This window comes from Centroberyx affinis, unplaced genomic scaffold (genome assembly GCF_046629955.1).
Source record: "Centroberyx affinis isolate AG114_WGS23_722 - 3 ecotype Tasmania unplaced genomic scaffold, CSIRO-AGI_Caff_v1 ptg001576l_1, whole genome shotgun sequence".
In the NCBI taxonomy this organism is placed as follows: domain Eukaryota; kingdom Metazoa; phylum Chordata; class Actinopteri; order Beryciformes; family Berycidae; genus Centroberyx; species Centroberyx affinis.
Window position 1 is genome coordinate 26326 of NW_027280026.1, and position 18309 is coordinate 44634.

General features: G+C 40.0%; 2 protein-coding genes across 3 annotated transcripts; one reads left to right on the plus strand and one right to left on the minus strand.

The window, feature by feature from the left end:
- The first annotated feature begins 1612 nt into the window (after nucleotides 1-1612).
- slc5a8 (solute carrier family 5 member 8) lies at nucleotides 1613-16724 on the plus strand. Its single transcript, XM_071527786.1, has 17 exons — nucleotides 1613-1834; nucleotides 6399-6518; nucleotides 9711-9776; nucleotides 9902-9953; nucleotides 10095-10162; nucleotides 10987-11025; nucleotides 11427-11542; nucleotides 11813-11953; nucleotides 12435-12564; nucleotides 13114-13202; nucleotides 13711-13820; nucleotides 13943-14010; nucleotides 14437-14523; nucleotides 14834-15051; nucleotides 16021-16124; nucleotides 16356-16444; nucleotides 16527-16724. The coding sequence occupies exons 1-17, from the start codon at nucleotides 1613-1615 to the stop codon at nucleotides 16644-16646; spliced, it is 1839 nt and encodes a 612-aa protein (XP_071383887.1). The 3' UTR covers nucleotides 16647-16724.
- A 59-nt stretch (nucleotides 16725-16783) lies between these two features.
- On the minus strand, nucleotides 16784-18302 carry lyrm5a (LYR motif containing 5a). Of its 2 annotated transcripts, none has more exons than XM_071527787.1 (3): nucleotides 18222-18302; nucleotides 17827-17898; nucleotides 16784-17685 (listed from the first exon to the last, which is right to left on the minus strand). In XM_071527787.1, exons 2-3 carry the CDS (start codon nucleotides 17869-17871, stop codon nucleotides 17473-17475), a joined length of 258 nt encoding a protein of 85 aa, XP_071383888.1. In that variant the 5' UTR covers nucleotides 17872-17898; nucleotides 18222-18302; the 3' UTR covers nucleotides 16784-17472. The 2 variants fall into 2 exon arrangements, with proteins under 2 accessions (XP_071383888.1, XP_071383889.1); XM_071527788.1 differs by having other exon boundaries at nucleotides 17827-17895; nucleotides 18222-18279.
- Nucleotides 18303-18309: the final 7 nt, after the last annotated feature.

Below are 18309 nucleotides of genomic sequence, written 5' to 3' on the forward strand. Positions count from 1 at the left end.
TTAGCCTGAGCCTGAAGTTACCACAGCCATTGAAGAAACAGACAGTGAGTGTAGACAATCCACTATATAAAAAAAAGCAATGCTGATGTTCACCGTATTTTGAATGTATTTTCTTGAACGGGCCTTGTCTGCTGCACGTTTAACTTCACCGAACTTTCTTTTCTTACGCCTTTCAGCCTCACCTTGATAGCCACACCCAGTTCACTGCTGGCCACACCCACAGCTAATGGTACACCACGCCCAAAAAAAACATCCCAAACATCATTGAAAAGCCAATTTCAGGCAATCAGGGGGATTTAGGCACATTTAGTACACACAAGCTGACAGACAGACACAGACTGACAATGTATAATATAACCAATTTATTATAATTTTATTATTATTATTAATTTAATGTAAAAAAAACAAAAAAAAACAGAAAAGAAAAAAGTTCAGGGTCTTTGACTCCCAAGTCCAAATAATGAAGTCTCCTTTTTTCAGAGAGAGAGAGCGAGCATTGAAATCGCCTAATGAAATTCTTCAGATAAACAAGAAGATGAAAAAGAAAGAAAGATGTAAATTTTCATCAGCTTAGCTTCAAGTTTATCAGTTTAGCTTGTGTTTAGTTTTAGTCAACCAGAACTGCTTATAATGATTTTAACTTAGATTTGGTCAGGTATTTATAATTGAAGTGTGCACAGATGTGAGAACCCTGTTTGTTTCTGGTGCTCTTTTGTGTAATATGTATTTAATAAAATTCCTGGTAAATGTAAATTTGACTGTGGCCACAGTCAGAAAAGTGGCACACTTGAAAGACAAGACGTTTCTAAATACAGGCATGTTAGAGGTTCATAAAGATCTCAAAGTTGTGGTCAGACACTGGAAGATAATACTGTGAATATGGAGGAAGCTGACATAGGGTCTGATTTAAGAGGTGTACTCTAGATTTGTGACAAGGTCCTGCAAATGTAGACTAGAGAAGGTTTCGACAACTCTGGTTTGTGACATTTTAATTGAAGAATAAATGAGATCATGTGCTTCACTCAGAGAGAACTGAGGAAGTTCTGCTTGTGAATGATATGCAACTTTTTGGAGAAACAGTCTGCAATGTTTTTTAGAAAGAACCTCTTATTCTTCCCTTTCTGAAATGACTTAACATTATGTTCCATTCCAGATGGGTGCACAGCACAGTAGGCTATCGTGTGTGTGTGTGTGTGTGTGTGTGTGTGTGTGTGTGTGTGCGGGTGGAAGGGGCTGATGACAGCTTTTATCCTGTGGCCAGGAGAACAATCCCTGCTCTTGGCCTGTTGACTCCACATGTACCTGCCTGGAATGCTGAGACACACACACACACACACACAAAGGTACGCACTGTACACACATGAGTACAGACTCTCTCTCTCTCTCTCTCTCTCTCTCTCTCTCTCACACACACACACACACACACACACACACACAAACACTCATGAAGAAGAGAGGTTTCGGTCTGTGTTCCTATACTCAGCTCAGTGTTGAGTGAGGGCTTGATGTGCCAGGACTTCCATTTATTCATAGAGGACTAATTGTTTTCTGAGTCCCATTTCAGCAACATACTGAAGAGACTCTTGTCAGTTTTGGTCTTAACTCCGCCACAATGTCAGTTGTTGGCTCCTTCGTGGCAGGAGACTATGTGGTGTTTGCCCTCATGTTGGTGATCTCAGCGGCGGTCGGGGTCTACTATGCGTGGACCGACAGGGGCCGGGGAAGTGCGGGGGACTTCCTGATGGGGGGCCGCAGTCTGACGGCCGTGCCTGTCTCCCTGTCCCTGATGGCCAGCTTCACGTCAGCCATCACGGTGCTGTCCAACCCCGCAGAGGTAAGCTCACCGCAGACAGTCCTGGGACGTTCCTCCTGGACACACACAGAGCCTATTGGATAGAGTTAGGGTTCAACTTTAGGGGTTATGTGTGTGGAGAGTTGTGTAACTGAATCTCAATCCGTGTGGACGTAATCAGATTTGTAAATGTGTAAAAGAATCTCTGAATGCGTACTGAGATTTGTGAATGTGTACAGGAATCTGCAAATGTGTATTCAGAATCCGTGTGTGCATAATCAGATTTGTAAATGTGTAAAAAAAATCTCCAAATCTGTATTCAGATTTGCAAGTGTATTGAGATTTGTAAATGTGTAGACAAATTCCTACCTGCTCCATCAGGTTCTGCTGGAGAAGAACAGGAGCTCCAGCAATCTGCTCAGACAGAAGAAACCACGTCAACATCAGTGGGGTAGAGTCATACTATAAGATAGAAGCTACGGCAGAAGATAGTAAGTTAGAGTTGTAGTAGAAGAGAACAGAGTCATAGTACAAGACATAACGTCTGTCATGGTAGAAGTTAGGGCTGGGCGATATGGACCAAAAATCATATCTCTGTATTTTTAGGCTGAATGGCGATACACGATATATATCTCGGTATTTTCTACGAAGTGGGCTAAATGTTCAGTTGTAAGTAGGGCTGGGCGATATGGACAAAATCAAATATCACAATATTTTTGACCAAATACCTCAATATCGATATTGCGATAATATTGTAGGGATGACTATTGGTGCTTTCACAAAATATTTACACAATGAGATTTTTGATATAGTACATAGTAATGTGGATATAATGACTAAGTGGGTAAAGGCAAATAATAGAACAGCTAGAACAGTCTGGTAAGTTCAGAAAATTACATCACTTTACTGTAATGCAGCCTTTAAAACCAGGAAAAGACAACACTTATGCCATATCACGATATCCAAAATCTAAGATGATATCTAGTCTCATATCACGATAACGATATAATATCGATATATTGCCCAGCCCTAGTAGAAAGTATTAATCAATACAAGTATGCAGAAGTAGCTTTATAATCTTCCCAGTTAATGAAGGTCAATGAGAGGAGTTCTTCCAAGAGAAACTAACCAAAAACTGACATCCCTTGTAGGAATCATAGGTAGAAATGCATCTTTTGAGCAGACATTAACGTTACACAAATCAATAATATAGCTAGAGTTAGCAAACAATTTCCCTGCAATATCAAGTAGGCTAACGCTAAGTATGTCTATTTTAACAAAGTTGCACAGCCTGTGTTAGCCTAGTAGCTAGCTAGGCTACACCTTTGTAGTAGCTACTACACCACGCATTTACCAAATGCGATAACACGATAAATCGATTAAAAGTTCCCTGAGCAAATGTAACGTTACCTGTTAGCTGACAGTAACTCAAATGCTGGGAGCTGCTGGCAGCTGTCGGGACCTTGGTCGGGACGGTCGGGAAGTGAACTGCTCCTCTTCTCTCTGTCAGGTCCTTACTGCTGATAGTATATTTCAGCTTTTATCTCAAAATATTCTGACTTAATTCTCGAAATGTTACGACTTTATTCTAGAAATATTACGATATTATTCTCGTAATATTTCGACTTTTATTCTCGTAATATTTCGACTTTTATTCTCGTAATATTTTGACTTTATTCTCAAAATTTTAGATTTTTTTTTTTTTTTAGTGGCCCGAAAACGGCGTCATACGATGCCTTGCGTCGGCACAACTGCAGCCATAAACTACCCAGCCCAGCAATGTTACACTTAAAATCACTGGGTGCTACCGCCGACTGGTGGTATGTAGGCTCTATGGCTCTGGTAGGCTGTATAGCTACTGAGGCACAGTGCAAATCGCCATACGCATTTGCAGATCTCTGCCACGGCAGAAGTGTAGCAAAAGTGTAGCAAAAATCACGTGTAAAAAGACAGCCAAATAAGAGGCCTGCCTGAGTTGTAACTGATGACTTGTCTGTATTTCCAGCGCAAAATACTTAGGGCCCTATCTGTAAGCGCAAGTGCAGCGCAAGTGTCATTGCTAGTTTCCGACCGACGCAGTTGTCATTTTCACGCCCAGCACCCACGTTGTTTAAATAGGAAATGTACTTGCGCCCATGGGCGTGATGGTCTTAAAATGAGGTGTGGTCAGGCGCATTGTTGGCGCATTGCTATCTTGAGGCAGCGGAAAGCGATTGCGCCATTGACCAACAAAAACCTGGTCTAAAGTCTGGCGCAGTATTTTCCTGCTATTTAAAGGGCGCATTATTCAGATAGTAAGACGTGTCTCTCTCTCTCTCTCTCTCTCTCTCTCCCCCTCTCTCTCTAACACACACACAACGTTACCATGCAAAATAGAAAAATAGGATCATCTACTATGAAAATTTGCACTTTACTTTGTTCCTGACAAGTATTTTGTTGCCAAATTGCTATATGCTTTCACCATTAAGCAATGCCAAATGCCAAAAACTATGTGTCCCTCTCACCATTACGCAATGCGAAGTGCGCAACGTGCATGTCCCGTTAACCGTCATCACACACTGCCAGTTGCTAAATACGCAACCTACAACCAAGAAAAACAACACAGTAAATGTGTAAAAAGCACAGCCCAACAAAAAGTCATGAAAATAAACTGCAAAGGCATTTTACCTTCACCCGACACACAACATATGCCTACCCGACGCACACACACATCGCCATCGCGCACGAGCAGATCCGTTTCCTCAGCAGAAACCCGTTCGTTTCTCCAACTTGCCAAATACGCCTTTTAAACAGCAATGCGCCAAGGTGCAAGAGCACCTGGCTCTTAAAGGGAATGGGAGATGACACACTGATTGGTTGAGCTCATGTTACGCCCAAAACACACCTATGATTAATTAAGGGAGTTAGTACAACCCCTTTGCGCCTTGCGCCTTACTTTGCGCCCACACTGTGCGTCGTTTAACTAGCAATTTGGATTTGGGCACGCCCTAAATGCCCTTGCGCCATGCGCTTAGACCATGGATCGTTTAAATAGGCCCCTTAGACTTTTCAGCCATTAATATCTATGTACGCATTTACAGATTTGTCTACACATTTACAGATTTATGTACGCATTTACAGATTTATCTACACAAATCTCAATACACTTGCAAATCTGAATACAGATTTGGAGATTTTTTTTTACACATCTGATTACGCACACAGATTCTGAATACACATTTGCAGATTCCTGTTCACATTCACAAATCTCTGTACGCATTTAGAGATTCTTTTACACATTTACAAATCTGAGTACGCACATGGATTGAGATACAGTTACACAACTCTCCACACACATTTGCAAATAGTTCTGCTACAATAATGGTCCCATAGTAAGCATCTGCTTGTGGGTTGAGATCATTTCACTTGTTCCCAATGCAAATCAACTTGTTTCAAGAATTTTGTGTCATTTTCTTGATAGTAGTGCAGTGATTTTGCCTTATTCTGACTTGTTTCAAGATAGTGACACTCATTTCTAGAAAATTCCTCAAACAGGTGAAACTGCATTGGAAACAAGTGGAGCTATCTCACCTCATTGGCAGAATTTTTCTTTTGGTTTAAGAAAAATAAGGTTTGAAGGCTGAATATGAGACTAAATGAGGTGTGATCAAGTGTGATAATTAATGCTGATATTCAACATGTTTAAATTTGACCATTTTCATGCCCCAAAAAATCTGAAGATTTGTAAGTATTCAGTGTTTCCCCCAGACTTAAATTAAATGAACGAATTAAAGTACCTTTAAAAGTACTCTCAAAAGCAGAATTTTTGTCAGGGTGGAAAAGCCTCTGAAACAGCATTTAGACCATCATGACACTTTTGCACATTGAAAATTGTGGTGGAAGTTTTCTGTAATAAAAGAGACTTGGAGAGTAGAGTTGTCTTTCTGTCGTCTTTATTGCCTGCAGACAAGGCACGATGCATTCACACCAGGTGTGATCAGCAAAGGGCGAAACCCTCTGTTTTGTCCACCCGTCTTAAAATCATGTCCTTCCAGGGCCTTCCAGGGTCATCTTCACAGTAGCCATTGTTTCAAGCCAGTAGAAAAGTACCGCAAGCAACAGAGGATTAAGACAGTGCTTAATGCATAGAGAAATAGAACGATATAATATAATTTCCACCACAAAATGTGCAAACAAAATAAAACTTCATTGCAGGCTTTTATGTTGTTGCGGTCAAAACCTCTATCATATCAGAGGTGACTGGCTGACATCCAAAAGTTAATAAAAGGCCAATATTGACCTGATATATTGGTCTAACCCTTCATAATATCAGAGGGTTCACTGAGCAGAAACAATGGGTGATGTGTTTTTCTCTTCAATAGCCTATTTCAAGGTGGATGGTGGACAGATAAATCCAGAATACTTCATATTGTTTGAAGTGTTTGAAGTTGGAACTGTAAACGTACCATACCAGCTTTTCACCTGTACTTAAATGAATTCCACCAGACTGGCTGTGGCAATAAAAGACAATTGAACTCTACTTTGCTTGACAGGAGGGATGAATCGAATATGCATTTGCCCATTTCATGAAAAACTTTATTAATCCAACACATCTCTGGTCTGTCAGGTGTACCGCTATGGAGCCAGCTTTCTGCTTTTTGGTCTCTCCTATATAATTGTGGTGTTGGTCACATCCGAAGTCTTTGTCCCTGTCTTCTACAGGCTGGCCATCACCAGCACTTATGAGGTGAGTGTGGTTTTGTTTTCGGATTAGAGTCGGCTGAGTTTGTTTTGTTTATGCGGTATATGGTGTGGTATATACATTGTGTTGTGAGTGTCATGGTGTGGTGACTTGTTTTGTGATGTATTGCGGTGTGGTGGTTTCTATTCTATTCTATTCGATTCATAAAGCAGTTTTGGTCAGTTCAAGTATTATGCAAATACCATGAAAAATGTGATTGTTTTGTGTCACGGACATGAATATTTCCTGTAAAACGCTTTATCTATTTGCCTGCTAAATAATGGGCAAACTGACCCAAATATTGAATGCTGCTGTTTTACTGACTAAGCAAACACAAGGCTGCTGTTATAAGAGTTAAAAGTGACATTGAAGCAGCAAAAAGCACGTCCTGGTTGTAGTCTGGGAGACTGATATGGCTCTGCTCCAGAAAAAAAAAAAAAAAATATGGGTCAGTTTGTTCCACTGAAATGGAGCCAAGCAAGGAAATTATTTTATCCTCAAAATGATATTGGGCTTTTTCCACAGTAAAAGGAGTGAGCTACTGGTAAAAGATTAATTATGCCCAAATATGACACGTACATCGTCGCTGACCAAGTAATTGTTGCAAATACACTCCTAGTCAAAAGTTTGGACACATTTTTCTTTATTTTTACTATTTTCCACATTTTAGAATAATACTAAAGACATCAAAATTATGAAATAATACAAATCGAATTATGCAGTGACCAAAAAAGTGTTCAAATCCAAACAATTGTAGATTTTAGATTTTTTTAAATAGCCGCCCTTTGGAAAGGAAAAGGCTTTAGAAAGAAATTCATACAACAAGGCACAAAAATGTACCTAAAAGGGTACAAAGGCTTGTCACTGGGGCTGTACCCTATTAGGGTACAAATATTGTACCTTTATATATGGTCCATGTTTGTGCCCTTATCACCTGTACCTCTAGGAACAAATATGTACCCCCAAGTGACAAAATTGTACTGTGATGTTTTGGTACAATAATGTACCCTTTGAAAAGGTGCACGTGTCCCTTTAGGGGTACCACCCCAGCGACAAGCCATTTTGTACCTTAAAGTGGCAAAAGCATATATCAATTTAAAAGAAACTTGCATTTAAAATTCATCCTTCTCCATTGTTTTATCGTGGGATCAAGAAACATTACAAGTTAATTACATGTATACACAACAATGTATGCAGCCTGTATTAACATATGTGATTCAACCGTCTCTTTTAAAAAAATATAAAAATACCAATACAGTGAGCATTTACACTTAGAGTGAATGCATCAAGCTTGGTGGGCCGTTCATTAATCAGTTTAAATGCAAAACAGTCATGCAATCTTACGTAGAAAACAAGCTTAACATTGTTAAAATTTGCCTAAAATTCTATTGAATCATTCTGGTTGTTCAATACTGAGGGTTCCATCAATTTGGATATGCAAAAGACTAAAAAACATTTAAACACAATGTTTCATAAAATATTTCCAAAATGATTCCTTCTCCACTGCTGAATTTTTGGAGTTTTGCCACTAGTAATGAAACTTATTTGTGAGGCTCATAGACATAACTATACATATAAAAGCATATAACTATACATGAGATAAATGAAGAGCTTTAAAAACTGTGTATAGGTCAGAACAACAAAGCTAACAAGCCAGTGCAATTCTGAAAGACTTCTCCAGCATTCAGGTGTTGTTGGAGCGGCCACGCAAAAGTAGTGTATTTTTAGCTTGTTGCCTTTACTTATGGCACACCATGTTCCACCTGACAGTTGATATTGCCATGTGTTCATATTATGTAGAGAGATTGCACCAAGGTCCACCAAGATTCACCAAAGTAAAAGTCCTCCAGGAACATTGTGGACACAGTTGCAGTTAAGGCATGATGGAGGAAGATGGAGGAAGTTCAAAGTGTTCTTCAGATAGATAGATTGCGATATGATTTGCGATATTAGAGGGAATGATAATTTTTACATCATTATTCTCATTTTCATTGAAAAACGTATTAAAATGATTATGGTGTGATTTTTGCGGGGATCTGTACCAAACAAAGATATATTCTTAAGTCTGTAGAACATGATACGTAGGCCAGGACATCTCTGCAGCACGACAATATTTAATTTAAAGTGGTATTTTGACACACATTTCGCCTTTAACAAATATTGTGCCTCCTGTGATTTGAAAATTGCAGTAGGCCACGATGAAGGCTTCATCTACTCCTGTCCAATGGCACACCTCCACTCCATCCACTTTAACCACATTCAGACCTCTTCCAGTGATTGCCGTTTTCCAGTCTTGGTTCACGAACTGCGCGGTCGGATATGGTGTAGAAGGCTCACCCTACACACACAAAAAAAAAACACAACATAAGATTGAGTGTTATGTTCCTACTTATTAAAAGAAAACATCCACAGAAAAAATACATTAAACAACAAAAACTGTCTAAAATAATCTAAACTGATCATACAAAAGGGGGGAAAAAATAATGCCTGAACCTAAACCTTATATTGAGTACATGGATTTATGGCGGTTCTGCCAGTCAGTATTATGTGACATTACTGATACATACCTTGCCCAGAGTGATATAGTGATCAATCTTCTCTTTGAAGATGTATGGGAGGAGAAGCCCAGCCATGGAGTCGATTCCTACAATAGGCAAGGCAAGGCTACTACTAAACTGCATTTCGTTGTCTTAGTACTTGTACTCTGTGCAATGACAATAAAGTTGAATCTAATCAAAAGGCGATCGAATGATGTTGGCCAGCTTACATAATGGGAATAGGCTACCTCTTTTTGATGCAGCTGTTGTATAACTAAATCGCTATGTTTGCCATATGCACAAAAAACACTATTAAGGGGAAGCAGGAGTTGCAGCTGCAGCCCAGGAACAGAAGGCTTTTGCAGCCGGAGAGTCTGTCTAAGAAACAAGCATTTAAGCATAAGCCTTTAGATCAAAATGGCTTTAAGATAATGAAAAACAACGTACATTCAATCAGGTGTGTCCAGACGTTTGACTGGTAGAGTATAGTATTTTAATTATAGAGAATTCATTAGCATAATAGGTTGGGTATGATAACTTCTCAGATTCTCATGGTCATGAACTTGACTGACTTACAGGGAATTGAACCCAGCTGTGCTATACAGTAGCATCCTATATGACTGACTGACCCTTTATATTCCTGTTTCATCTCCCTGCCAAGTACCTGGAGCTGCGTTTCAACAGAGCGACCCGCCTGCTGGGAACGCTGCTCTTCATCATTCAGACGGTGAGTAAGAAACCTGTCAGCGCATAATGACAAGGTGTTGACCTCTGTGGGTTCAAACCCCCAAATCCCGCGTCTTAGGTGTCGACTGTGTGTGTGAGTGTTATTGTCCTCTCTCTCTGCCACAGGTCCTCTACACCGGGATAGTCATCTACACTCCGGCTCTAGCTTTAAACCAAGGTATGATGGTGGTTTCAGTCCACGTCACACTTCTGATGCACGAGGGCACTTGAAGCTGCTTGGTTGGCCTCAGTTGGGTGACCACAGTCTGCCCCCCCCCACCCCCCCACCCCCCCACCCGCCTCCTCTCTCTCTTTACAGTAACTGGTATGGATCTGTGGGGTGCAGTCTTTTCAACAGGAGTGGTCTGTACCTTCTACTGCACCATGGTACGTACAAAAACCTGCATTACCAAGTTCTGCTGTGTTCATAACCATAATGTAATATGCTCACATTTAAAGTACTTTCAAAAGCACTCAAAAAAAGTAGCTTTACTAAAAAAAAATCCTCTTAATTACAATGAATAGAGGAGCAGAAATCACTTTCCACTAGGGTTTGACTGATATAGAATTTTGAAAGCCAATACCAATAGTGATATTTTTGTAGCTGTTGATAGCCAATATTTTGCGCTTATATCCAGTATCTTTAAATTTTCACACATTTATGGCAAAAAACCACACAAGTATTCAGTGTTTCCCCCAGAATTTTCTGTCTTCTCAGGGTGGAAAAGCCTCTGAAACAGCATTTAAAGCATCATGGGACACTAAAACTCTCCACTGAAACTCAGACTAATGAAATTCTGTTAGTGTTAGCAGCTCTTTAAGGCAGTGACCCACCACATTCATTGAAGAAGTAATTTCCAAAAAACATTATAGAATTATTAAATTAATAAATATATTTGCAAAGACAATAATGTCATTGCAGTTTTTACAGACTGTCATGTAGTTGTATTCAGGGAGCAACCTCCATCATATCGGCAGTGGAGAACATAACTGCTCTATATTTGATATTCAATAAAAGGCGAATAAAGTCCTGATATATTGGTCTAATCCATCTGCTTTCCACCTCCGTATGTGTAACGTACATGATTCTCTGCCTTTAGCCTATAAATATCACGCTCCTCATTGGCTGGCGTGCTTGAGGTTACCTGTGTTTGAATGTGGTTTGTTGCAAAAAGAGATACAACACCTGTCTGTGGTCTGCATCATTACAGGGGGGTCTGAAGGCGGTGGTGTGGACCGACGTGTTCCAGGTAGGAATCTGGATGGAAAAAATACACAAGGAGAGGATGGTGTGATATTATTCAGTCAGTGGTTTGTTTTAACCCACTTACAATTAAAGAGATTGACCAAGTCAGTGATCACTGTGCATGTGTCATACACCTATTTGTGGTTTCCAGTGACAAAAATACAATGTTTCACACACAGCCGCAAAAAAATGACCACCACTTCCAGAGAAAATGGGAAAAATCATTTCATTTTAGCCAGTTGTCATCTAAAACACCACCATATTGGGCCACTGTTTTGGAATATTGTGTATCCATGATAAATTGTCCTTATAATAATAGTTTTAGTGCTACAAACTGAACAATTAGAGCCAAACCCAGGACAGATGTGGAAACCAACCCAGAATTACCTCCAGTTTTCCCTCTAGGTTGGCATCATGCTCGCAGGCTTCCTGTCTGTCATCATCCGGTCTGTGGTCCTACAAGGAGGAGTCCTCCCCATCATCTCAGATTCACATCATGGTGGGAGACTCAACATTTGGGAGTGAGTATGCTACTGACTAGTCTAAACATTACAATATCTATCTATTGGATGGAAAAAACATCTCAGAAACTTTTAGAAATTAAGTAAATGCTGTCTGATTCATGTTTTTTTACTTCAACCAAATACTGTTTTTGGATTGTTTCAAATTATAATACAGTGACCCTCATGCTGAATTGAAACCACGTCCTCTTTCTCTCTCTCTCTCTCTCTCTCTCTCTCTCTCTCTCTCTCTCCCTCCCCCTCCCCCTCTTCCTCTCTCTCTCTCACCAGCTTTGACATGAACCCTCTGAGGAGACACACCTTTTGGACCATAACCGTTGGAGGGACGTTCATCTGGGTCAGCGTCTATGGGATCAACCAGGCCCAGGTTCAGAGATACATCGCCTGCAAGAGCATCACTCACGCCAGAATGTGAGTCATGGTTTACTGAGGAACTATCAGTAACACAGGATCGGGTGTAACTAACCCTTGTACTCTTATTGCTGGTGCAGCTTGCATTGGGCGGATCAAATGGGCACTCGCTATCACAGAGGTTAAATGTACTATTGATTGATATACTATTTGCGTATGTCAAACTAATGTGTGTACATCTGTTTGCATGTTATGTCTTTCTATTTATTTGCATGTATCGCTCTTACTTTCTTTTGTCTGTGGCTGGGTGTGTGCATGTGTGTATGTGCATGCTGGGTTGGTTCTGTGTGTGTGTGTGTGTGTGTGTGTGTGTGTATGGATGCATGTTACTGAATGTATTCCTCTCTCTTTCTCTTGTGTGTCTGTTTGATTATCTGTGTGCGTGTATGCTTATATGTATATGCATATATGCATGTTTATGTATATACGTATGTGTGTGTGTGTGTGTGTGTGTGTGTGTGTGTATTTCTCCCTTTGCCAGGTCTCTGTACCTAAACCTGTTAGGCCTGTGGTCCATCCTGCTGTGCTCTGTGTTTGCGGGACTGTGCCTTTATTCTGTCTACAAGAACTGTGACCCATGGACGGCCGGACTGGTCTCCGCTCCGGATCAGGTAGGTGTTACTGTGGTCACATCAAAACACACACACACACATACACACACACACACACACACACACACACAGCCGTACACTAAACTAAACTGTAAAAAATATTAGAGATCCATCAGGGAATATAGGCACTGCAGTCTTTTCATTAACAGTAGAGTCATGGGCAAAAAGATGAAAGTATATAAGATCATCAGACTTTTAATTAAATAAATTTCAAGGTCTAGTTTGGTGAAATCCAAGGACTCAAAATTGGCCTGTTTGGGGGTTTTGATGTCAGAAAGGCCATGTATTTTTTACCCATGATCCTGTCAAGTCAAGAAATCCTGTTGAAAACATTCCTTTTCAAACTGCTGCTGTATCAGTACAAATCTCCATCACAGGGTTTTCCTCAGGATGTTAAGTGTTGATCCTAGGACAGAGAGAGGCCTTCCATTTGTTTTCAAAAACTTTTAACGCTTTATTTTATTTTCACCAACTTCCTTCAAACATCTAAGCCATGTTTCTGTATTGGCACACACTGAGACTCCTGACCATGTCACTCCTCCTCTGCAGCTGATGCCGTATTTGGTGATGGACATCTTGAGAGACTATCCTGGCCTTCCTGGACTGTTTGTGGCAGCAGCTTACAGCGGCTCTCTCAGGTTATAGCAGACACTGAATTTATTTCACTCTTCAGACCCAACTCATGCACTGACTAGTTTCTTTTACAGAGCTTCTCACTTGCATGTGCCATGTTATCTTGTTCGCTGTCTTTTTTTTTTGTGGCAGATTGTATCTAATAGGAAGATTGTGGCATGAATTTTATTTGGGGCCTGGCCTATTTGTCACCATGAAAGTAGGGATCAAAACATCCAAGAAAAAATGACAAAATTTAATTATTTTCTGCCATTGCACACATAAAGGGATGTGAAATCTTTCTAATGGAGAAAAATAATTATACAACAATCATTTCACTCCACTGCCCCAAACTACTGGCCTAAGCTGATATAATTTACTCAACGTATTTGATTGGATCAGAACTTAGCCGATAACAAATGTTTAGTAGAATTGGTATTGGCAGTTGAAAGTTATATCCATGCATCCTTACATGAAATCCATTTGTATGATGATTGTAAATTTTGTGTGATGTCATTGTTATCTCACCTCCAGCACAGTGTCCTCCAGCATCAATGCCTTGGCTGCAGTGACAGTAGAAGACCTGATCAAACCACACATGCAGATGTCTGAGAAACATCTGTCCTGGATCTCCAAAGGACTCAGTAAGTGGATTGTCCTCATCCATATGTTAGTGATTTCTCCATTGGATACTATATGACTGAGGCAATAATTGTGAAATTCTGCAGGCTTACAATCTCAGTTTCTGTCCCATTGTTGTTTGCAGGTTTCATATATGGGGCTTTGTGCATTGGAATGGCTGGACTGTCCTCACTCATGGGAGGAGCGTTACAGGTAGAGTGGATTTGTTCATGCAGAAGCTTCACAATCAGCTTTCTGCACAAAAAAATAAAGGATGATAAAGGACAGATTTATTAACTGATTGTAAATGTGACTTGCATGCTGCCTTTCACTTGATGCCTGATCTAAACGGCCTTGAAAGAAAGACAGACAAAAAGAAAGAAAGAAAGAAAGAAAGAAAGCAAGAAAGAACCATGCTAATATTACAGTTTATGCATTTAATGGACCATGTGCATGAATCATGTCAGCTGCTTAGATTGACATCATTCATTACAATACATATTTCCTGAACTGACAAGAACAGATGTTAATTTCTAGACAGTTTATTTGCACTATGGGATGGGCAACGAGGCCGCCATCTTCACACACCTGGTCTCGTGTTTTTGATGCTGAACTGTGGATCTGTGTCTCCTCATACAGGCAGCCATCAGTATCTTTGGGATCATTGGAGGTCCTTTACTTGGCCTTTTCACATTGGGTATCCTCTGTCCATTTGCCAATTCAAAAGTAAGTCATCATTTAAGTATGGAATTTGCTTTGCTGTAGCTACGTGGCCAGAAATTGACACTAATATTTAATAAATATGTGAATCCAGTGTTGTAAATTTGTTATGTTTGTCCTCCTGTTGTCTAACACTTGCTTACTTGCTCCTTATAACTAAAAGGGCGTTTTACCATTTTATCATGAATCTCACAACTAAGAAAAATTGGTCGGACCATTGCAACAACCTAACAATGGATTCATATTCATCTCATCCTGTTCCACTGTAAAGGAGTTTTATGCTATTTTATATACTGTATATATACCCGTTTTCTAGGGAGCTTTGTCAGGTCTGCTGGTTGGCTTGGTTGTGTCTCTGTGGGTGGGCATTGGAGCCCAGATATTCCTTCCCTCTCCTGAGATGAGAAGGCCTCTGGCACTGAGCACTGAGGGCTGTAACTTCACCACCACACACAGCCTCAACTGGACCTCCACTGCTCTGCCAACCGAGCCCAGCTTCATCACCACAGTCCCACCAGAGAACATAGATGGCAGGTAAGTGGTGTAACAGAAAATTATTATGAGACCAACAGAGAGTAGAGGTGGAAAGTAACTAAGTACATTTACTCAAGTGCTGTACTTAAGTACAATTTTGAGGTACTAGCACTTAACTTGAGTATTTACATTTTGTGTGACTTTGTACTTTTACTCCACTACATTTCAGAGGGAAATACTCCTCTACATTTATCCGAAAAACTTGCAAAAATACGTGCAAAACATACGATAAGCTCATAACATATGTTGCATTGTTAAAGTTTAAACTCTCCAACAGTATATGGAGCAGTTAGACCTATACAACATTAAAATACTTCTTACAGGTTAACACATCAATAATTTAACACTCTGAAAGGGACCATTCTTCAGAATGAGGACTTTAACTTTTGATACTTAAGTACATTTCACTGCTAATACCTCTATACTTTTACTTAAGTAAACATTTGAATGCAGAACTTTTACTTTTAATGAAGTATCTTTCCATAATGTTATTGCTACTTTTACTTAAGTAAAGGATTTGCGTACTTTTTCCACCACTGACCAGCAGACCAGTGGAAGTCTGGAATCAGATCAGATGGGCGAATTCTATTAGTTTGAATTTACTTGCTATATTTGGGATCCTCAGCAGAACTAAATTTAGCGCCTAGAATCATACAAAATGACACAAAATGGCCACAGAAGGGCATTGTAACATCAAATCAAAGCAAAAGATTGCATGAGCTGCTCATTTGAAAGAAATAAGACGAGCAGGATGTAACCTCATAACTGTGTAGGCACTGTGGCCGTTTAACAGCACATTGTCTTGTTCAGCTGCATCTCTGCTGGAGAGTTCAAATTCAACAGAACATTCACAAATGTAAAATTAAGTCCAGTATTCTGATCTGTAGCAATTCTGTCTGTAATGTTTGAAGTTTCACTCTACTGAATATGCAATGACTGGTGATTGTCCATTTTGTTTCCCACCACTAGGCCGCTCCTGGCAGATAACTGGTACTCTCTGTCCTACCTCTACTTCAGTCCCATTGGAACCATAACAGCTATCAGCGTGGGACTGCTGGTCAGCCTGCTCTCAGGTATATACTCTGCTTGTCGAATACTGATACCTCTCTATTCCTGTATCGAATAAGATGCCTGCACACTGGGTTGAAGTTTTAGTTGGAATTTTGCTGAACAAAGTACACAGGGAATATCAATCCAGTATATGGGAGTCATTTTTCATTGTCCCACTGTTTATAATAAGCTTCAAGGTTTTGGATGTTCACACACAACCTCCTTTATTTTTCTGTTCACAATGTGCTTCTCAGGGGGCCTGAAGCAGAAGGTGGAATCACGGCTTACATTGAAGAAAGAAGACATGATTTCCTATTGCTTATTCAAGTTCGTGAAAGAGAGAGTAAGTGGTGCAGTGCTGAACCGATATCAAAATTAGTAATAGCAGCATATACAGCTTCTGACTTCTGCTCTTCCCTCTAAAGGTCATGAGACGGACGGGAAAGCTTGACCTCACAAAGGATGGAGAGAAGAAATTTGGCAACAATAATCCTGCTTTCTGTGACGTTGAGCTGGACTTAACAAAATGCAGTGTTCCCCCATGAGATGCAACTGTAACAGATTATATTTCTCCCTTTTTTTGTCATGTGTTCTTATTGCCAAGGAGGAATCATATTCACGCTATTATAATACAAGAAATGTCATTGAAGTTGAATTACTAATGAATAAAAAACTTGTGATTTTATATAATTTATTTAAACACTGGGCATATATATACATTCATGTGAAATTGATTGTTGTTCTCATTCATCTTACACTTCGATGACTACGTGCCATTATAGGCCCTTCAAGACATTTTGACTGAAATTGTATTTACAAATATATACATTGAAAAAGTGAGAAATACATTAGGCATTTCATAGCTGTGATATTTCACTGTATAATATGACCAACAGTCAGTCATGATGCAGGGTTTCCCCCAGTGTATTTGTATGTATGATAAATAACGATAATTTGAACTTTTCTGGGGGAAAACCTATGATATTAACATATTTGTGATATAAAACACTGAAGTTTAAGGTATAATTAGTTGAGAAAAAATACACAGCACATTTTGCAGTAACAGCTATCAAATATCCAGGACTCCTTGCAGATGGATCCTCCATTTCCCTTGTCAGGCAAACTTACTTTGTGCTAAATATATGGACTACATAGCCAAAGTGCTGGGAGAGTGAAATAAAGGTTATCATATATTGTCTCATCTGAAATGTATCTCCCAATAATAGATGTAAATAAGACAAAAAAAAAAAGTTAAATCGTGTTGAAACGATGCTTCTAAAACTTCAGCTCACTGTCCCAGTACTTTTGCTACAGACTGTATTTCATCTCAGAAGAGAAGCCGTTGTTTGGAGCCGTCTGTGTGTGTAACAGTTATTTCTCTGGTTCGTAATAGCGCTTCTTCATGGCCCGGTACTTCCTGAGGAAATACAGAGCCTCCAGTTCCTTGATGACAAAGTCGCCACGGGCCACCAGCTTTCTGATCTTCTCAGGGTCTGTCACGTCTTTATTCTTCATGAAGGCTGACTTCAGGCGCTCCCTGAAGTAGGCAGATCCCTGGGGGTATTCACGTCCAAGATACAGCAACTTTATGGGATGAGAAACACAGTACATACATGGACGAACTGAAATGCTGGTCAGTGATATGAGCATGGGTGTGTGTTCAGCACAAGATAACCGTGTGTGTGTGTGTGTGTGTATTGTTGAGTAACTGTGGACTTAACTTACAGTTTTGTAAAGCTTCATAACCTCACCCCTTAAAGGGTTGGCCATGTCAAAATGGGTAGGCACTTTGCACTGCTGAAATGAAAAGGAAATACAGCACTGTCAGAAAATTAACTTAAATCACCTCAGAATGACAATGACAGTAGGGACACGCGGACACGGACACACACACACACACACACACACACACACACACACACACACACACACACACACACACACACACAGAATAGGAGTTAGCTTAATCTGTAGTATTAGCTGAGTAGCTAGCTTGTTAGCATTGAGCAGACTAGATTCTCACAACTCTGCGAACTAACGAAGCAGTGTAGAGAAATGTAAACAAAATGACATGTTTTCTTTTGTTGGGTATAAACAGAATAAAAGAGGCGTATCCGTACCCGTCTGCTTTGTCCTTCCTTCGTCTAACGGCCAGAGCGCTACACACGTTCATTTGAGCACGTAAACACAGTCGTATGCTGTTTCGGG